The sequence below is a fragment of the Heterocephalus glaber genome, unplaced genomic scaffold, assembly GCF_053883595.1.
Source record: "Heterocephalus glaber isolate CG9 unplaced genomic scaffold, H.glaber_assembly_v1.0 deba00001444, whole genome shotgun sequence".
NCBI lineage: Eukaryota > Metazoa > Chordata > Mammalia > Rodentia > Bathyergidae > Heterocephalus > Heterocephalus glaber.
The window spans coordinates 7,364,365-7,378,915 of NW_028258297.1; the positions used below are offsets into that span (position 1 = coordinate 7,364,365).

The following is a 14,551-nucleotide window of genomic DNA, read 5'->3' on the forward strand; positions in this document are numbered from 1 at the left end:
GCACAAGCATCCCGAGTCCCCCGCAGCTGAGAGCCCCAGAAAGCCATGCTGGAGGCAGGGCCTGGCTCACCTTGCAGATGGTCGCCACACAGATGTTACCCAGGTTCAGGGGGTCGATGGCCTCCAGCTTCATCCCCTCCTCGAACCATCCACCTTCTGTGTAGACAGCTCGTACCTTACAGGAATGGGACAGGTGGTGAATGCCAGGCAGGCCCAGAGGTCTGGGGAGGGAGGGACGGTCCCTGGGGACACCAGGCTCCTGGACACAGAACGAGTCATGGCCAGGGGGAAAAGCATGCGTAGGCCACACCTCACCTTCTTGAACAGGTAAGGGACGGCGTCACAGTAGATCTTCCGGAAGGTGGGGTGATGGGCCATGTCACTTCGCCTCTCTTTTGAGAGGCAGAGGGTGTGAGAAAGAAAAGGGAGGTGAAGGTAGCTAAGGGCCCCTTGGTGCCACCCCAGAAAGTCAGCTCCCCCAGCAGGCAGGTGGCCCGGCCCGGACATCATCAGGAGCCCCCAGCAGGCCACTCAGCCTCAGACCCAAGTCCTCCTGCACGACACCCAGGCCAGGAGCGGAAGGGCCAAGTCTTGATTTTACCACATACTAGCTGAGCTGAGTGACCATGGTCAGGTGACTCAGCTTCTCTGGGCCTTAGCCCCGGTCCCTCCTCCCTGCCATTCCTGGAGATTTGGGGCCTGGGGTCATGATGGCCTGGGGTGCTGCTGACCTGACATCTTGATGCCGTGACCAACGCGCCGTGACCAACCCACTGGGTGGATCAGGGGGCTCCACATGTGACACCAGAAATCATCATCAGTGTCACCATCCTCATAGAGGAGCCGCAGGCGACCCCCAATCACTGTGTCCACCACAGCCATGCGGGTCCGTGACACCTGGGACTTGTCCACGACTTCCAGCCGCATGCCTTGTCGAAAGGGGTACTTCATGCTCTCCACCATCTGCAACATTGGAACACAGGCCACTGTGGGCCCCAGGCTTCTTGCTCCACCTTCCTGCTCTGTCTGGAGTCAGCGGAGGGCAGGAATGGCGTGGCAGATGTCGGGATGTGACAGGGAGCCCTGTGGCCTGCAGGTTCACCTGGGCCCCACAAGGTACACAGCACCTTGTCACCAAAAGCCAGGTGACCCAAAACCTGCTTCATACTAAGGAAACTCCAGTGACCACAGAGGACAAGTGATGTCCCCAGAGTCACACAGATCACTGTAGGCTGGTGTCCTGCCTAGGGGCTGCAATCTGAGCCCTCTGACCCAACGGGACAGTGCCCAAGACCCCAAGAGCTGACCCCCAGAGCCATGGTGGTGGGGCACAAGCAGGCAGCAGATTCCTCCTACACGGTGACTGGTGCTCTCTTGCCTGGGTAGCGCCTTTCCAGCTCAGATCAGCCCTGCTGAGACAGAGCAGTGCTATTTTCACACATGCCAAGGGGGGTGGAGCTCTCCAAGGCCACAGAGCAGTCAGTGTGACAAGCTGACTCTGGCCCATTCCATCTTTGTTTCCTGTGTTGGCTTCCCAGCTCCTCTGGCCCCGCCCATCAAGGCAAAATCCAAAAGCCTTTTTTTCCATGAAGCCTGCTTGATATCTGCTCCTCCTCTGTGACCACAAGGCCAGTGCCTTCATGTGTTCTGGTAACATGTGCCCCGCATTTCCTGCACCCTGCCAGAGCTACAGGGCGACCTGGGGACATGGCCTCCAGCCCTTAGCTCAGAGACCTCAGATGCAGCCCAGGCCACTGCCCAGGAGAGGACCCACACCCGGAGCCCAGCAGAGGCAGGAGAGTCTGCTGCAGACTTGATCCCTCTGATTGGTCATGATGTGACTTTTTGAAAAAAAGAACTTTTAGCTCAAGGACCAGAGTTCGATCCCTGGTACCTAAATAAATACATAAAAAAGAAAAAGAAAGAAAGAAAGAAAAGAAAAGAACAGAACAGAACAGAACTTTTGGGCCGGGGATTTAGCTCAGTGGTTCCACCGCCTGCCTTGTCAAGCACAAGGTCCCGAGTTCAATCTCCAGTACCGAAAAAAAAAAAGAACTTTTTTCTTCAAAGTACTGGGGATTGAACCCAGGGGCACTGTACTGCTGAGCTACATCCCCAGCCCTTTTTATTTTTTTAAATTTTGAGACAAATCTAACTAAACTGCTGTCTGGCCTCGAACTTGCAATCCTCCTGTTTCAACCTCCTGAGTAGCTGAGGTTACAGATGTGTGCAACCAATTAGCAGTTTTTAAAAATTAAAGTCAAATGCCACATAAATCATTCTGAGCCATATTCTTAGTTCAGAACAGCAGCTATTTTATAATTATTTGTGTGCATGATTTTCGTTTCCTCTGCCTCTGCATTTCCTCTGGAGACTCCTGAATGGCAAGGTCTGTGTTTGTTATATTCCCACAGCACCTCATCTATAAGCACTGTACATAATAAAATCTATTGAGTGAACACTCTAGAAGAATGCTACAAGCAAAGGTAAGAATCTTGCAGAGCAGAAGTCTGAGAGAGCAGCATGACTCACACAGCCGGGCCAGGGCTGGGGAGGCTCTACCCACAGACATGCAGAGCCACTGACAACCATCAAAGCAAAGAGGTCTTAGAAAAAACACTGCAACGAGTGGCTGGGTATCAATAAGGGGCTCAGTGGCAGGGCATCTGCATTGAGACCCTGGTTGATCCCTAGCACTTCGAAAAAATAAAAAATTAGAACCCCAAAGAGCTCCCACCAGACCTTGATGTGGAAATCCACAGGCAGCGTCCGGGAGCCCACCAGCCTCTTCATGAGGTAGCCCTTCCAGTCAGTGAACTTGGCGTGGATGGCTGTGGGACACCAGCAGAATCGTCACTCAGACTCAAATACCCTCGGCCACCCGAGATCGGCAGAAGAGATGAATAATTTCTCTCTGCCACTTTAGGGCAGCAACTGCCTCATCTCACAAAACCAGGTGCCACAACATGGATCTGCCCAGGGGCTGCTGGGATGGAGAAAGGAGGAAGGAAGGGGGCTGGCAGGTTTGGTTCTGTCCAACCTGAGCCCAGGGCCCGCCCTACCAAGGGCCCTAAGGGACGGGGAAAGTTCTCGCCAACTCACTCCGAGGGGGCACCAGGATCTTGCTGTTGATGGCACACCAGCCGATAGGGTGGACATCCACGGTGCCCAGGTTGCACCAGAAGTCATGGCTGGCATCATTTTCAAAGCCTTCATACCGGAGCAGCACCCGATACCCTGAAAGGAAGGCCCAGGGCACCATGAGGGAGGATGGGCTGGAAGGGGGTCTCCAGCCTGAGTAAGACTTCTCACCTCCATTCCACGAACTCCTAGGCAAAACAAATTCATGCCACTTACCTGGCAGGCATTATGGCATGGGGTGTTAATTTCCATACCCTCTGGAACAAACCCAAGAAACTAGCATTTCCCAGCCTATCCAGCTCCACAGCCCCCTTGAAGGTAGGGCGATGAGTGGGGTTTTGTTTGATTTATGAATCCAGTGTCTGCTGATAACACTGCCCACCTGCAAAAGATGTCACTGCACACGTTCTAGTCTGGCACTGGCCGAAGGGAGACTCACCTGCCGCCTGGATGACAGAGGCGATCCAGTACACCCGGCTGGGGAGCACGGCGTCACTGTTGAGCACCTCCACCTTCATCCCCTTCATGACATCTTCCCACTGGTCATAGAGTGGCACCTGTGTGGTGAAAAGCACATTCAGGGGCATGAGCTGCCTGGCTGGCAGGGAGAGTGGTGCCTCAGGTGCGAGTCACCGTGTGCCTCTTTGCACTTCAACTTTCACCATCATCCAATGCGCACAAAAAGCCAGGCCTGTACCAGGGACGAAGAGATGGCCACTGTTTTTGAAGAGCTGGGCCCAGAGCATGGGGACAGCCAAGTCAGTGGGTGGAGGCTGAGTCACAGAGCTGAATTCTGATCATTACAGGACTAGCTCCTCCCCACTTCCTAGTGGCCCCTGTGTGCCAGTCATTTTCCTGGCACAAAGACCATCATGTTTGTCACTCAACCTGGATGGTAAGTGTGACAACACCCTCGTTTCTCAATGCTGAGACACAATACTCAGGAGAGGTGTGATTGGCAGAAGGGCCTGGGCAGAGCAAAGCCGCTTCATTCATGGCACCTAAGAAGCAGAGCAGGGAAAGAGCGCCAGAGAGGAATGCAAGAGGGACCATTTATAGCGCCCAAAGCCACGCCTCCAGAACCCACCCAGACACACTCAGGAGTGTGCTTCACTAATCTGCTAGGCAGTTCCTAATCCACAGGATTAGTAGTCACAGACAGGGCCTCACTAAATTGCTAAACTGCCCAGGCTGGGCTCAAACCTGTGATCCTCCTGCCTCAACCTCCTGAGTTCTGGGATTATAGGTGTGCACCACTGCACCTGGCCAGTATTAAATTCTTGACCTCAAGTCCATCCCACCAGGGCTTCACCCTTCTGGCTTCTCAGTGGTAAGCAGCAGGGAGCCTCCTGCAGAGGTTGGCTGCAGGAGCCATCCACACCTGCCACCTGGGGACCAAGGGATCCAGGCCAATACAGAGGCACCTTGCTCTCTATGAGAAACATTATGAACGGGAGAAAGGGAGAGGGCTTTGGAGTTGGGAAGGCCTGAAACACAAGGAGGGTGGGAAGGAGAGGGAGAGAAAGAGACAGACAGAGACAGAGAAAGGGAAGGATAGATCCTCAAACATCAAGTAGCACAGGTCCATTACATAAACAAGTGAAGGAGGGGCTTTGGAGAGGAGGCACAGCTGAGCATGATGCTGCACTCTCCACAGCTGTTTTTGGGAGGATCTACAGGAAGTGGACACAGAGGTAAAATGGAGCAAGCAGGAAGGCCGCTGCTCTCTCCACAGTGCCAGCCCAGCCTGCAGGCAGCAGCCCTCCTGAAGAAGGCGGGAGCACCAGACACAGCAGACCTGAGCGAGCCATCCCTGTCCCTGGCTGTCCATCCCCCTCTCCCTGCTGGGCACTCACGTGTTTAAAGCAGCTGACAGGCGCAGCCTTGTAGCTGTGATCCTTCAGGAACTTCCCCCAGTCAAAACCCAGGACCAGAGCTGCAGGGCAGAAAGAGCAAGAGTCCAGGCTGGGGGTCTATGCAGCAGCCCCACAAGGAGCTGCACCCTGAGGAGCCTGTGGGGTGCAGAAGTGGGTCCCTTTCCCTAGCCTAGCAGTCCCTCTCTGACATTCTGCCCCATGGCCCCTCTCCTGCCACCATACCTGCCCCGCCAGTGGTCATCGGGATGGTGAAGACTGAACCTAAAGAGTGCCAGATCCTCAGGTGTAGAGGAACCTTCAGGAAACATCCCCCTCTTCTTCCCCCAGAGAAAGTGAAATTCAGCGTCCCTCGCTTAAATCCCTCAGCCCTCCTTCCTGGCCCCACTGACCACACCCCATGAAGGTGGGAGGAGGGCACACTTAGGTCCCTGCGCCCCATGCCTCCAGAGCAATTTCAGTCAGAAGCTCAGGCCAACTACCACAGGGCTGCTCTGGGCCTACATTCAGGGGAGAAAGGTCCCTTTCGCTATCCTCCCAGCTGCTCCACACCCACTTCAAACCAGGCCTGGGCCTCAGGTGCCGGGGGTAGACAGGCCACTGGGATAAAGCAAACAGAAGTGGAAAGAGGCCAATTCTTGGCTTTTGGACGCCCAAAGATAGGGTTTTGGTAACTCAAGGCTGACAGGCAGGATACAAGCCCCAGAGAGCCCTGCGGGGCACCGTTTAGCAGGGCACCTTTTCAGTTCTCTCCTAGGGAAGGGTGCCCCGCCTGGCCCCCACCCCAGGCCTCTGCTGTCTCACCATCTTGTCCTGTTGGTGTCCCATCTGCCAGCTGTCCCGTCCCTTGGGAGTGGAGGAAGGCTCCAATTTTAGCGGACCAGGCCGCCTTGTGCAGGACTTTGGCTTTCTTGGTGGGTGGTTTTCCCTGGAGAGAGGAGATCAGAGGGTGTGGCCTGCTGGCTGGTTCTGGGTGGTTGGGTTCAGACCCTGGCCTTGGTCCAGTTACTCCACCTCTTAGGGGCTTGTTTCTTCTGTGAGACTGGATGATGACCCTAACAACACTCAACTCAGAGGCTGGCTGTGGGATGGAATGGGGCAGCGACAGCTGCAGAGCAAGGAGGGACAGGCAGCATCTCTCAGGCTTCCGTTTCCCCAAGAGCCTCCCCCTTTTCTGTTTCCACCCTCCCGGCTTCTGCAGACCACAGTGCCACAGAGGGGCCAGAAACTCTCTGATCTAAGAGGCCACATTTGTGAATGTTCTTGAGAGATGTCCACAGCCGCCACCAGGGGCTCAAAGAGGACATCCCTTAAGGGATGGGTTCTGATATGGTCTGGACTTTGTAACTTAAGCATTGACGAGAAAGGCCAAGAATTTAAAGAGATCAGTGAAACAGAAGTGTGGGTTTCAATCCCAGGCAGACGTAGTCACAATTTTTAATTATATAACTGAGTAAGTTACTAAAATTTAAAACATTTTTAAGCTTTTAAAATATTAAAAAAAATTTTTTGGGGGGGGGCCGGGGATTTAGCTCAGTGGTTCTGCTGCCTGCCTTGCAAGCACAAGGACCTGAGTTCGATCCCTGGTATCAAAAAAAAAAAAGAAAAAGAAAAAAACTTTTTTTTTTGTCTGTTTGAGACAGGGTCTATGTATCCAAGGCTGGCCTCAAACTCTCTTGTGATCCTCCTGCCCCAGCTGAGTGCTAGGATTACAGATGTGTGCCACCATGCCAGCTCTAAAATAGGAACATTTTAAAATGCCTTTTTTGGTGGTGGTGGTGGTGGTACTGGGGATGCAACCCAGGGCCTTCTTCATGCTAGGCAAATGCTCTACCTCTGAGCTACATCCCTTAAATCCTTTCTTTTTCAATACTGGGGACTGAACCTAGGGCTTTCACATTGAGCTACATCCCCAGCAACCTGTTTTGTTTGAGACAGGGTCTCACTATGTAGTCCAGGCTGGCCTTGAACTCACAGCAATCCTCCTGCCTCAGCCTCCCAAGTGCTGGAATTACAGGTGTGTGCCCCTATGCCCGGCCCCCGTGATTTTAAATTTGGGAGGGGGGGTTTGAGACAGGTTCTATGTAGTTCAGGATGGCCCTGAACTCACTATGTAGCTCAGGCTGGCCTCGAACTCTTGGCAATCCCCCTGCCTCAGCTTCCCAAGTGCTGAGATTACAGGCATGCACCACCATACCTGGCTTGCTTTTAAATTTTTTTTTTACTTGATGTAAATTACACAAATTTTATTATTTTTTAAAGTAATCATTTTACTTAATCCATATAAAACTCATAAACTAGATTCTGATTTTTTGTAAAATATTATAAGACCAAGTTTAGATAACCTGTACTATAGGTATATAAATTAACTTACTTATTTTAAAATATGGCACAGTTTTAAAGTATATCTAGGGTTAGTTTTGAAGTCTTACATTCTGTAGCATCTATAAATAGTCCACAGCGAAGAAAGTATACCATCCTCTAAAGGCAAGTGCAATCAAAGCTCCCACTAAGCTGAAACTAAAGTACAGCTCTCCATTTCTTGTCAGGGTCCATGTTGCTAAATATTTTTCCTTCTTTTTCTAGTTTTTTCAAATGAAGGAAAAGATTACATTCAGCCATTTTATGTAAATTCTCAGGAACATTCTTGTAAAGAATCATTACAAGCTCTGTTTTTGTAAATGATTTTTCAAAATTGTCATGAATGAATGTACGAATTTGTTGTTCTCAGTAACTTCCGTGAGAAACATATTATTGAATTGTAGCTTCTGCATTTTGGATTACTGGGCCGTGTCCTGGATATATAATACCAGCTTTGACTTTCAATAACAGGTTTAGGAAGTTCATATAATCAGAAGTCTTCAAATATAGTTGTTCCTTCCCCTAGGATGCAATCCCCAGAAAAAATGGCATTTTCTTCTAATTGTAGAGCCATATGATCATCACTGTGGCCAGGTGTGTATATAACTCATGACTGATGCTTTTACAAATATCTCCTGTGCCTCCAGAATGATCGGGATGCCAATGAGTCACTAGGACTTCCTGGATTTCTTTGTTAAATTCAACCAGAGCTTGCTTTAAACAGCTGACCTACTCCAGAACTGATGTTTCTCCAGTGTCAGTGAGGGTTCTCCTGGAGCTGGTCCCCACCAAGTGGGTGGTGGTGCCTCGCGGGGTCACAGGACCAGGATTACAGCCTGAAACGCGCACCACACCACAGGACAGCCTTTCAATGTCTGCTTTTAACTTTCAAGACAGGATCTTGCTAAATTGCCCAGGCTGAGCTCAAGCTTGTCAGCCTTTTGCCTCAGCCTGCAAGAGTGCTGGGACTACAGGCATCCACCACCGGCTCCCTAAATCCCCTTTTATGTGAATCAGCGGGTGAGGAATGGCAAGCCCTAAGCACATACCCCGAACATCAGGAAGACCCTGGAGAAAGAGAGGCTTCGTGACTAAAATCCACAAAGAGAGGGGAGCAATGGGACCTGGCTCACAATGCCAACACAAAGGTATGAAGCCCTAGGCAGAAAGATCTGATGCACAGAAACTCATCAACGTCACAGCAGTGTTCTCAGAATTTGCTGCATGTTAGAACCAGCTGGGAGCACTTTAAAATCCCCACGTCCATCCCGATTCCATCAGAAGGTCTGGGGTCAGGAGGATGCAAGCAGCAGTGTTTTTTAACTTTGCCAGGTGATCCTAACATGCAGGCAGGTTTGAGGACCAGGGCTGTGGACGGCAGAAACACCAGAAGGCGAGGCCCAAATTCGGCTCCAGCCAAGGCTCCGCTGAACTCTTCCTACAGAGCCACGCTGGACGCATTCCAACCCCACGTCCCTCAGCACGCTTCCTCAACTTGTGGGCTCAATGGCACATGGCTGAGATACGTTTCTTTATCTCCCAAAATTCCACACATGTAGATTAGGCGAGGTTATCTAGGTGGCTGCCTGTGATGTGGAGTCAGAGACGAGGCACTGGCTTCTTACGGCCACCAGGGCCCTGATCCTCATACCTGGTTCCCAGCTTTCTTTCAAGACTATTACAAAGATGCAGTGAAGACCAAGGTGTCAGACTCCCCCAAGGTAGGAGCTGTTGTTTAAAACTTAATGAGATTGTGGGGCATGATGGTGGGGAGTAAGGGAGGCTCCAGGAATCCACAATTAAGCTCCAGGGTTTCTTGTTCCATAAAGTTTGAGAGCACACTAAATACCAGGAAATGTACAACCTCAGATGGCCACGAATAAGGAACACCACAAGCCCACCAGGCCCTTGGTGGTTCCTGTCTCGGCACCCAGGGCTGTGGAAGTTGTAAATGGCTGCTTCTCACCTGTAATCTAGCCAGGATGCTGGCTTTCTTGGAGTTGGAGGAGTAGCTCCGCGAACAGGAGACACTGCAGAACCTCTTGGTCTTGGAGAAGAAGGCTTCCCTCGTGCCCACGATACCACACATCTCACAGACAGCTGGAAGAGAGCTTAGCGTGTGACTCACCCGATAGGGTCACCTCAAACTCTATGGATTGATGGGCCCTTCAAAATCTGGGCCACTGTGTTAACCAGTGAGCACCAGCCCCACTAAGGCTGATATAACTGGAATAGGAGGAGAAGGTATTGTGCACATTTTGCCTCTTTTCAAGACAGGATCTCATTAGGTAGCCCAAGCTGGCCTTGAACTTGTGATACTCCTGCTTCAGCCTCTTGAGTAGCTGGGTCCACAGGTGCGCACCATCATACCCTGCCTGCCATGTACCTCTCAATCTGTCTCACTCACACTATGCTGCTTGGCATCCCTTGGTTGTTGTCAACAGTGGGGCTAAGACAAACCCATGAGGATGACTGCGGAACCAGGCAGGTGTTGGCAAGTTTTCAAAAGAGGAAAATGAGAAGAAAAAAACATAAGCAAGGAGAAAAAGTGTCAAGGCACTTAACCTCTATGGCTGTATTTTCTCATCTAAATAGTAAGGAGACTGAAGTAGTTCTGAGGTTCAACCATGACTTCACATTGGAATCACCTGAGAAGCCTTACAAACTGCTGGAGCCTGAGAGTCTAATGAATTGGTCAGTATGGGACACAGGCATCTGTAGTTTGTTCCAATATTCCCAGGTGATTCCTTCTAGTCTCCTGGACTTGCTGGTCTCCAATGATTCCTTCTAGTGCTAAAGGTCTGAGATTATAAGAGAAGGATAGATACAAGAAGATAGGAGGGGGAAAGATAAAGAGCAGAAAGGAAAAGAAGACAGATGAATGGGAAGGAAAGAAGATTCAACTGGCAAAGAATATGATTACTCTTGTAAATAGTAAATAAAATAGTAAATAAAACTCCCCTAGCCCCAGCTTACTTCTTGTCCCTTCTGGAAAAATACTCTTGACACTTTGCTTTCTATCTTCTCTACATCCAGACTTAGAAATCCTCCGCCTACTCACACAAATGTAAAAGCAGCACCATGTTACTGACTGGCATCTAATATGTGCTGAATATCAGTTGTATGAAAGAATGAATGAAATCACAAATTGAAGCCAAATTACAACACAGGAAATGGTCCCTGTGGCCAGGTTTTTAGACATCTGATCCCTAAGACATGAGATCAAGCAGTGGTTTACATCTGGATGGCCTGTGCCCATCCCCTTCTTCCTCCAAAGCCTCCCGACTCCTCCCCATCTCCCAGGACACTGTGAAGGCACCTGGCTCAGAACCACTGCCATCCATGGAGCGGGGAGTCCCAGGGCTGAGCAAATGCAGTGGGGAGGTGGGCAGCTCCCCTGCTTCCCGATCCTCATTTTCTGCTTCACTCGATTCTTCCAGATAGGAGCTGCTCTCACTGCCCACACTGCTGTTATAACTCCGGAAACTGTCGTAGCCACCGAACAGCTCTAGGTCATCATCTTCCACTTCTTCCTCCATTGGTTCTAATGGGGGAGTCTCCTAGTGAAGAATGACACAGACCAGGCAGAAGCAGAATGATTGGCTCAGTGTATGGGCAGAGGATGCTACTGACCTTCTTTCTGGTGCTTTGTCAAGTCAGCCCTTTTGGGAGCCTTCCAAACAGCCCTTTTGGCAAATACCAGGATGATTCTCTACGTATTTCTCCATCACAACTCAACAGAAGAACATAAGACAGAAACATGTGTGAGAAACTAATCAGGCTCTTCTGTGGATTTACAAATAATGGTGTTTTAATATGGATGAAATAGAATACAGCTGCTCCTTGACTTTCAGAGGAGTTACATCCTGAGAAACCCATCACAGGTTAAAAATATTGTAAGTTGAAGATGCATTTAGCAAGCATAGCTTAGCAACACAGAACACTGTAGAGTATTGGGCCATTTCCACATGATCATATGGCTGACTGGGTGCCAAAACGCCCAACATCACAAGACAGAATTATGTTTCGTATTGGTAGCTGGGGATCAGATCAAAATTAAAGATTCAAAGAACCATTTCTACTGAATGAATGTTGCTTTCACACCATTGTAGTAAAAAAACTGTCATTTGCGGACCTGAAGTCTGTACAATGTGAAAATATACTAAGTACTTCACAGTGACTTTCTGGGGTAGGAGATATACATTAGAGTCATTCTTCCCTGTTCGCCATATGTACACCAAAATAACCTCACCTCAAAAACAATTTAAGTGAGGGCCGGGGCTTTAGCTCAGTGGCACCGTGACTGCTGTGCAAACACAAGGTCCTGAGTTGAATCCCTGGTACCAAAAAACAAAACAAAACAAAAAACAACCCCCCCCACACAATTTAAGTCAGAGAAAAGTTAATATGAGACCCAGACTGTCCCAAGGAAGATTTAAGCGGCAGATGGCACACAGATAGCTATGGCATGGTGGTACATATGTACCACAACTTCGGGTTCAGTTATCATCCTAACTAGCTATATGCGTCCTTGGCCAAGTCAAAAAACCTCTGGAAGCCTTGATTTTCTCATCCATGGAATAAGACAAATTTTGGCTCACAGGATGTGATGTGAGATATTGTATATAAATCAGCTTGGTAGAAAAGGCTCAGTGAAGCAAGGTAAATTGTGTGAGGCTCTGGGCCAGGGCTCAAATACCATCTCTAGTGATTACTAGCTGTAGGACCTGTGCCTCATTTCCACAAGATGAGGATAATACCATTAATTTAATAGGACTTGAGGGAGAAGAGATGGTACAAGTAAGAATAGTATGTGCACATAGTGAATGCTCAATAAATAGTAATTATTATTGGCTAAAAGCATGGTGTCTCAAATCCTGTTTGCCTGGATTTGAGCACCACTGGTTCTACAATTTAACTGAAAATTTTTGGTTTTGTTTTGCTGTTTTGAGACAGGGTCTATGTAGCCCAGGCTGGCTTTGAACTCAAGGCGATCCTCCCACCCCAGCCTCTCGAGTGCTGGGATTACAGGCTACGGGCAAGTGCTAACACACCTGGCTTAACTGAGATTTTGTGCATATTTAGCCTTGGGGCTCTCAATTTCATCATCTATACAATGGAGACAATAACAAGCCTTCTTTAGGATTAAGACTGAGATATGAAAAGCCGAATTCCATTTTCAGCGGTTGGCAACAGCTCTGAAAGAGTGCTATTATTCTTATTTTCCACTTTATCATTCTCCTCCATCCTTGTAGTTTTCGAGCCAGTCTACTTAATATTTGCGACTATACAGGCAAATATGTTAGAAAGGAAACCAAGTTCAAATACACAAGTGCCCAGAGTACACATGATTAACGGGTGGGCGGGTTTGCAGGCCGCTGTAGAAGAAGTGGAAACGCAGAACGACTAAGGGTTTGGAGGCTGGCGACTGTGTGCCCTCCTCCTCCACACTTCAGCCGCGTGAACTTCCCGGGGATCCACTCCCTCTAGAGCCTCCGCTCCCTCACCGTAAGTACCAAGCCGTGTCTCAGGAGGGCTCCGGCCCTGGGAGCGGAACAGTATTAATCCATCACCTCCCTTTACTCCCTCCCGCATGTGACAGGCCTCGAAACCTCTAAGGAATAGGATCACGAGACAGGCAAAACAAAGACCCAGGAGCCCACCGATCTGAAGCCAGCTTCCCTTCCCCACGCGAGGGAGGCTCTTCCTCCCCGAACTGCTTGCCTGACGTGAACCCCGCAGGAAGCAGAAAGCAACGCCGATCGCCCCTGGCCGTGTTTTAAGATCACTACCTCAGTTTACCAATCCCTTCCACCCTCCAGGCGTCGTTAAGAAGCCTAAAGACGGGTCCACAGAGCGAGGCTCTCGGGGTTCCCTTTTCTAGCTGTGTTAAGTCCGCCTCCTCTCACCTCGGTGGTCTGGGGCTTCTCCATGAGACCTTACTCAGTTTCCTCAACCGTCACCAGGTGCGGGAAGCCATATTGGCCTCGCCGCTCTGCCCGAGCGTCCTCATTGGTCATTTGCCTGATCCGAGGACCAATCAAGCTGCAGGAAAGAGGAAAAGCCGGTTCCGCGTTGGTTCGCGCTGTTCCTCCCCCGGAGGCTGGGAAGCCGCGGGTCTTTGTGTGACTTGTAGTTACTGCCCGGGTACGCGTGGGGCGGAGGCGGGGAGTTGCCACGGAAACTGGGAAATTCTGCACCTGCGCTCTTGGTGCTATTATTATACGGTGCTCCTTATCCCTACCATATTCTGTATTAAACACTTACTCAGCACGTACCGAGTACATCTCCAGGCCCCAAGAATAACTTCGCACCTCCTCACTGAGAAATTTAAGGAGGGCTTGCGCCGGAGAATCAGTTCAGACAGAAACTGGAATACGTATATGCTCAAAGCTAAAACTGTGCTGGGCGTGGCCCCTGCAATCCTAGCATTCAGGAGGCTGAGACAGGAGGATCGCTGCAAGTTTGAAGCCTTCCTGGACGGCATAGTGAGTTCAAGACCAGTCTGAACTACATAGCGAAACCCTGTCTCAAACAACAACAACAACAAAAATTTTAAAAAGCCAAAATTATCCCCCTCTCAAAACCCTCAACACTATCATCACTATTGCATAACCAAAACCTCGAGTATAAGGCTCTCCACCTCATCGTGTTTGGATTTCCCACAACCGCTGTACAGCTCAAATCCAGACATCCGGCCATCCTTTTAGTTAAAGAGGAAACCCTGGTTTTTCAGATTTGGGTGCTTTCCAGGATCATACAGGATTGAAATTTAGAATTTCAGCTGGAAATGTGACTCAGTGGTAGAGTGTTTGCATAGAATGTGCAAGGCCCTGGGTTCAAGCCTCACTGACATGCACAAATTAGGATTTACTCCAAATTCCTTCTCTATGCTATGTCCCAGTTAATTGAGAATCTCAATGTAATAAATGGAGGCTGACTGAATCTATTCCTAAATTTGAGATCCATGGATAGATGTACAAGTCTTTCTTTCTTTCACTACTTCTACCTTAAACACTTGTGTCCCTGTGGTCAGCAAGTGCTGGTTCAGGTGAGGCGTGTAATTCCCGCACCAAGGAGGCTGAGGTTGTTCAGGCCAGACAGGGCTAGATATTGACACCTTGCTTCAGAATTTGCAGTTCCGGGCACTCTAAATAGTAGCGATCATCATCCTG

The 14,551-nt window shown here is 49.7% G+C and overlaps 1 protein-coding gene and 1 pseudogene across 6 annotated transcripts in view; both read right to left on the reverse strand.

The window, feature by feature from the left end:
• Positions 1-13,485, reverse strand: part of L3mbtl2 (L3MBTL histone methyl-lysine binding protein 2) — a 17,493-nt gene extending 4,008 nt beyond the window's left edge. For 2 of the 6 annotated variants that reach the window (XM_004845527.4, XM_087213835.1), the window contains exons 1-11: positions 13,286-13,485; positions 10,696-10,936; positions 9,343-9,476; positions 5,820-5,943; positions 4,998-5,077; positions 3,581-3,698; positions 3,103-3,237; positions 2,743-2,831; positions 732-963; positions 316-392; positions 71-175 (exon numbers count right to left, since the gene is read on the reverse strand). In XM_004845527.4, the coding sequence (XP_004845584.1) occupies positions 71-175; positions 316-392; positions 732-963; positions 2,743-2,831; positions 3,103-3,237; positions 3,581-3,698; positions 4,998-5,077; positions 5,820-5,943; positions 9,343-9,476; positions 10,696-10,936; positions 13,286-13,309 (1,359 nt within the window). In that variant the 5' untranslated portion in view covers positions 13,310-13,485. Of the gene's footprint in view, positions 1-70; positions 176-315; positions 393-731; positions 964-2,742; positions 2,832-3,102; positions 3,238-3,580; positions 3,699-4,997; positions 5,078-5,819; positions 6,097-9,342; positions 9,477-10,695; positions 10,937-11,628; positions 11,714-13,285 lie in introns of all 6 variants that reach the window. The other 4 variants (XM_021258931.2, XM_021258933.2, XM_021258932.2 and 1 more) reach the window with 3 other exon arrangements.
• On the reverse strand, positions 6,131-8,264 carry LOC110349294 (endoribonuclease LACTB2 pseudogene; annotated as a pseudogene).
• Positions 13,486-14,551: the final 1,066 nt, after the last annotated feature.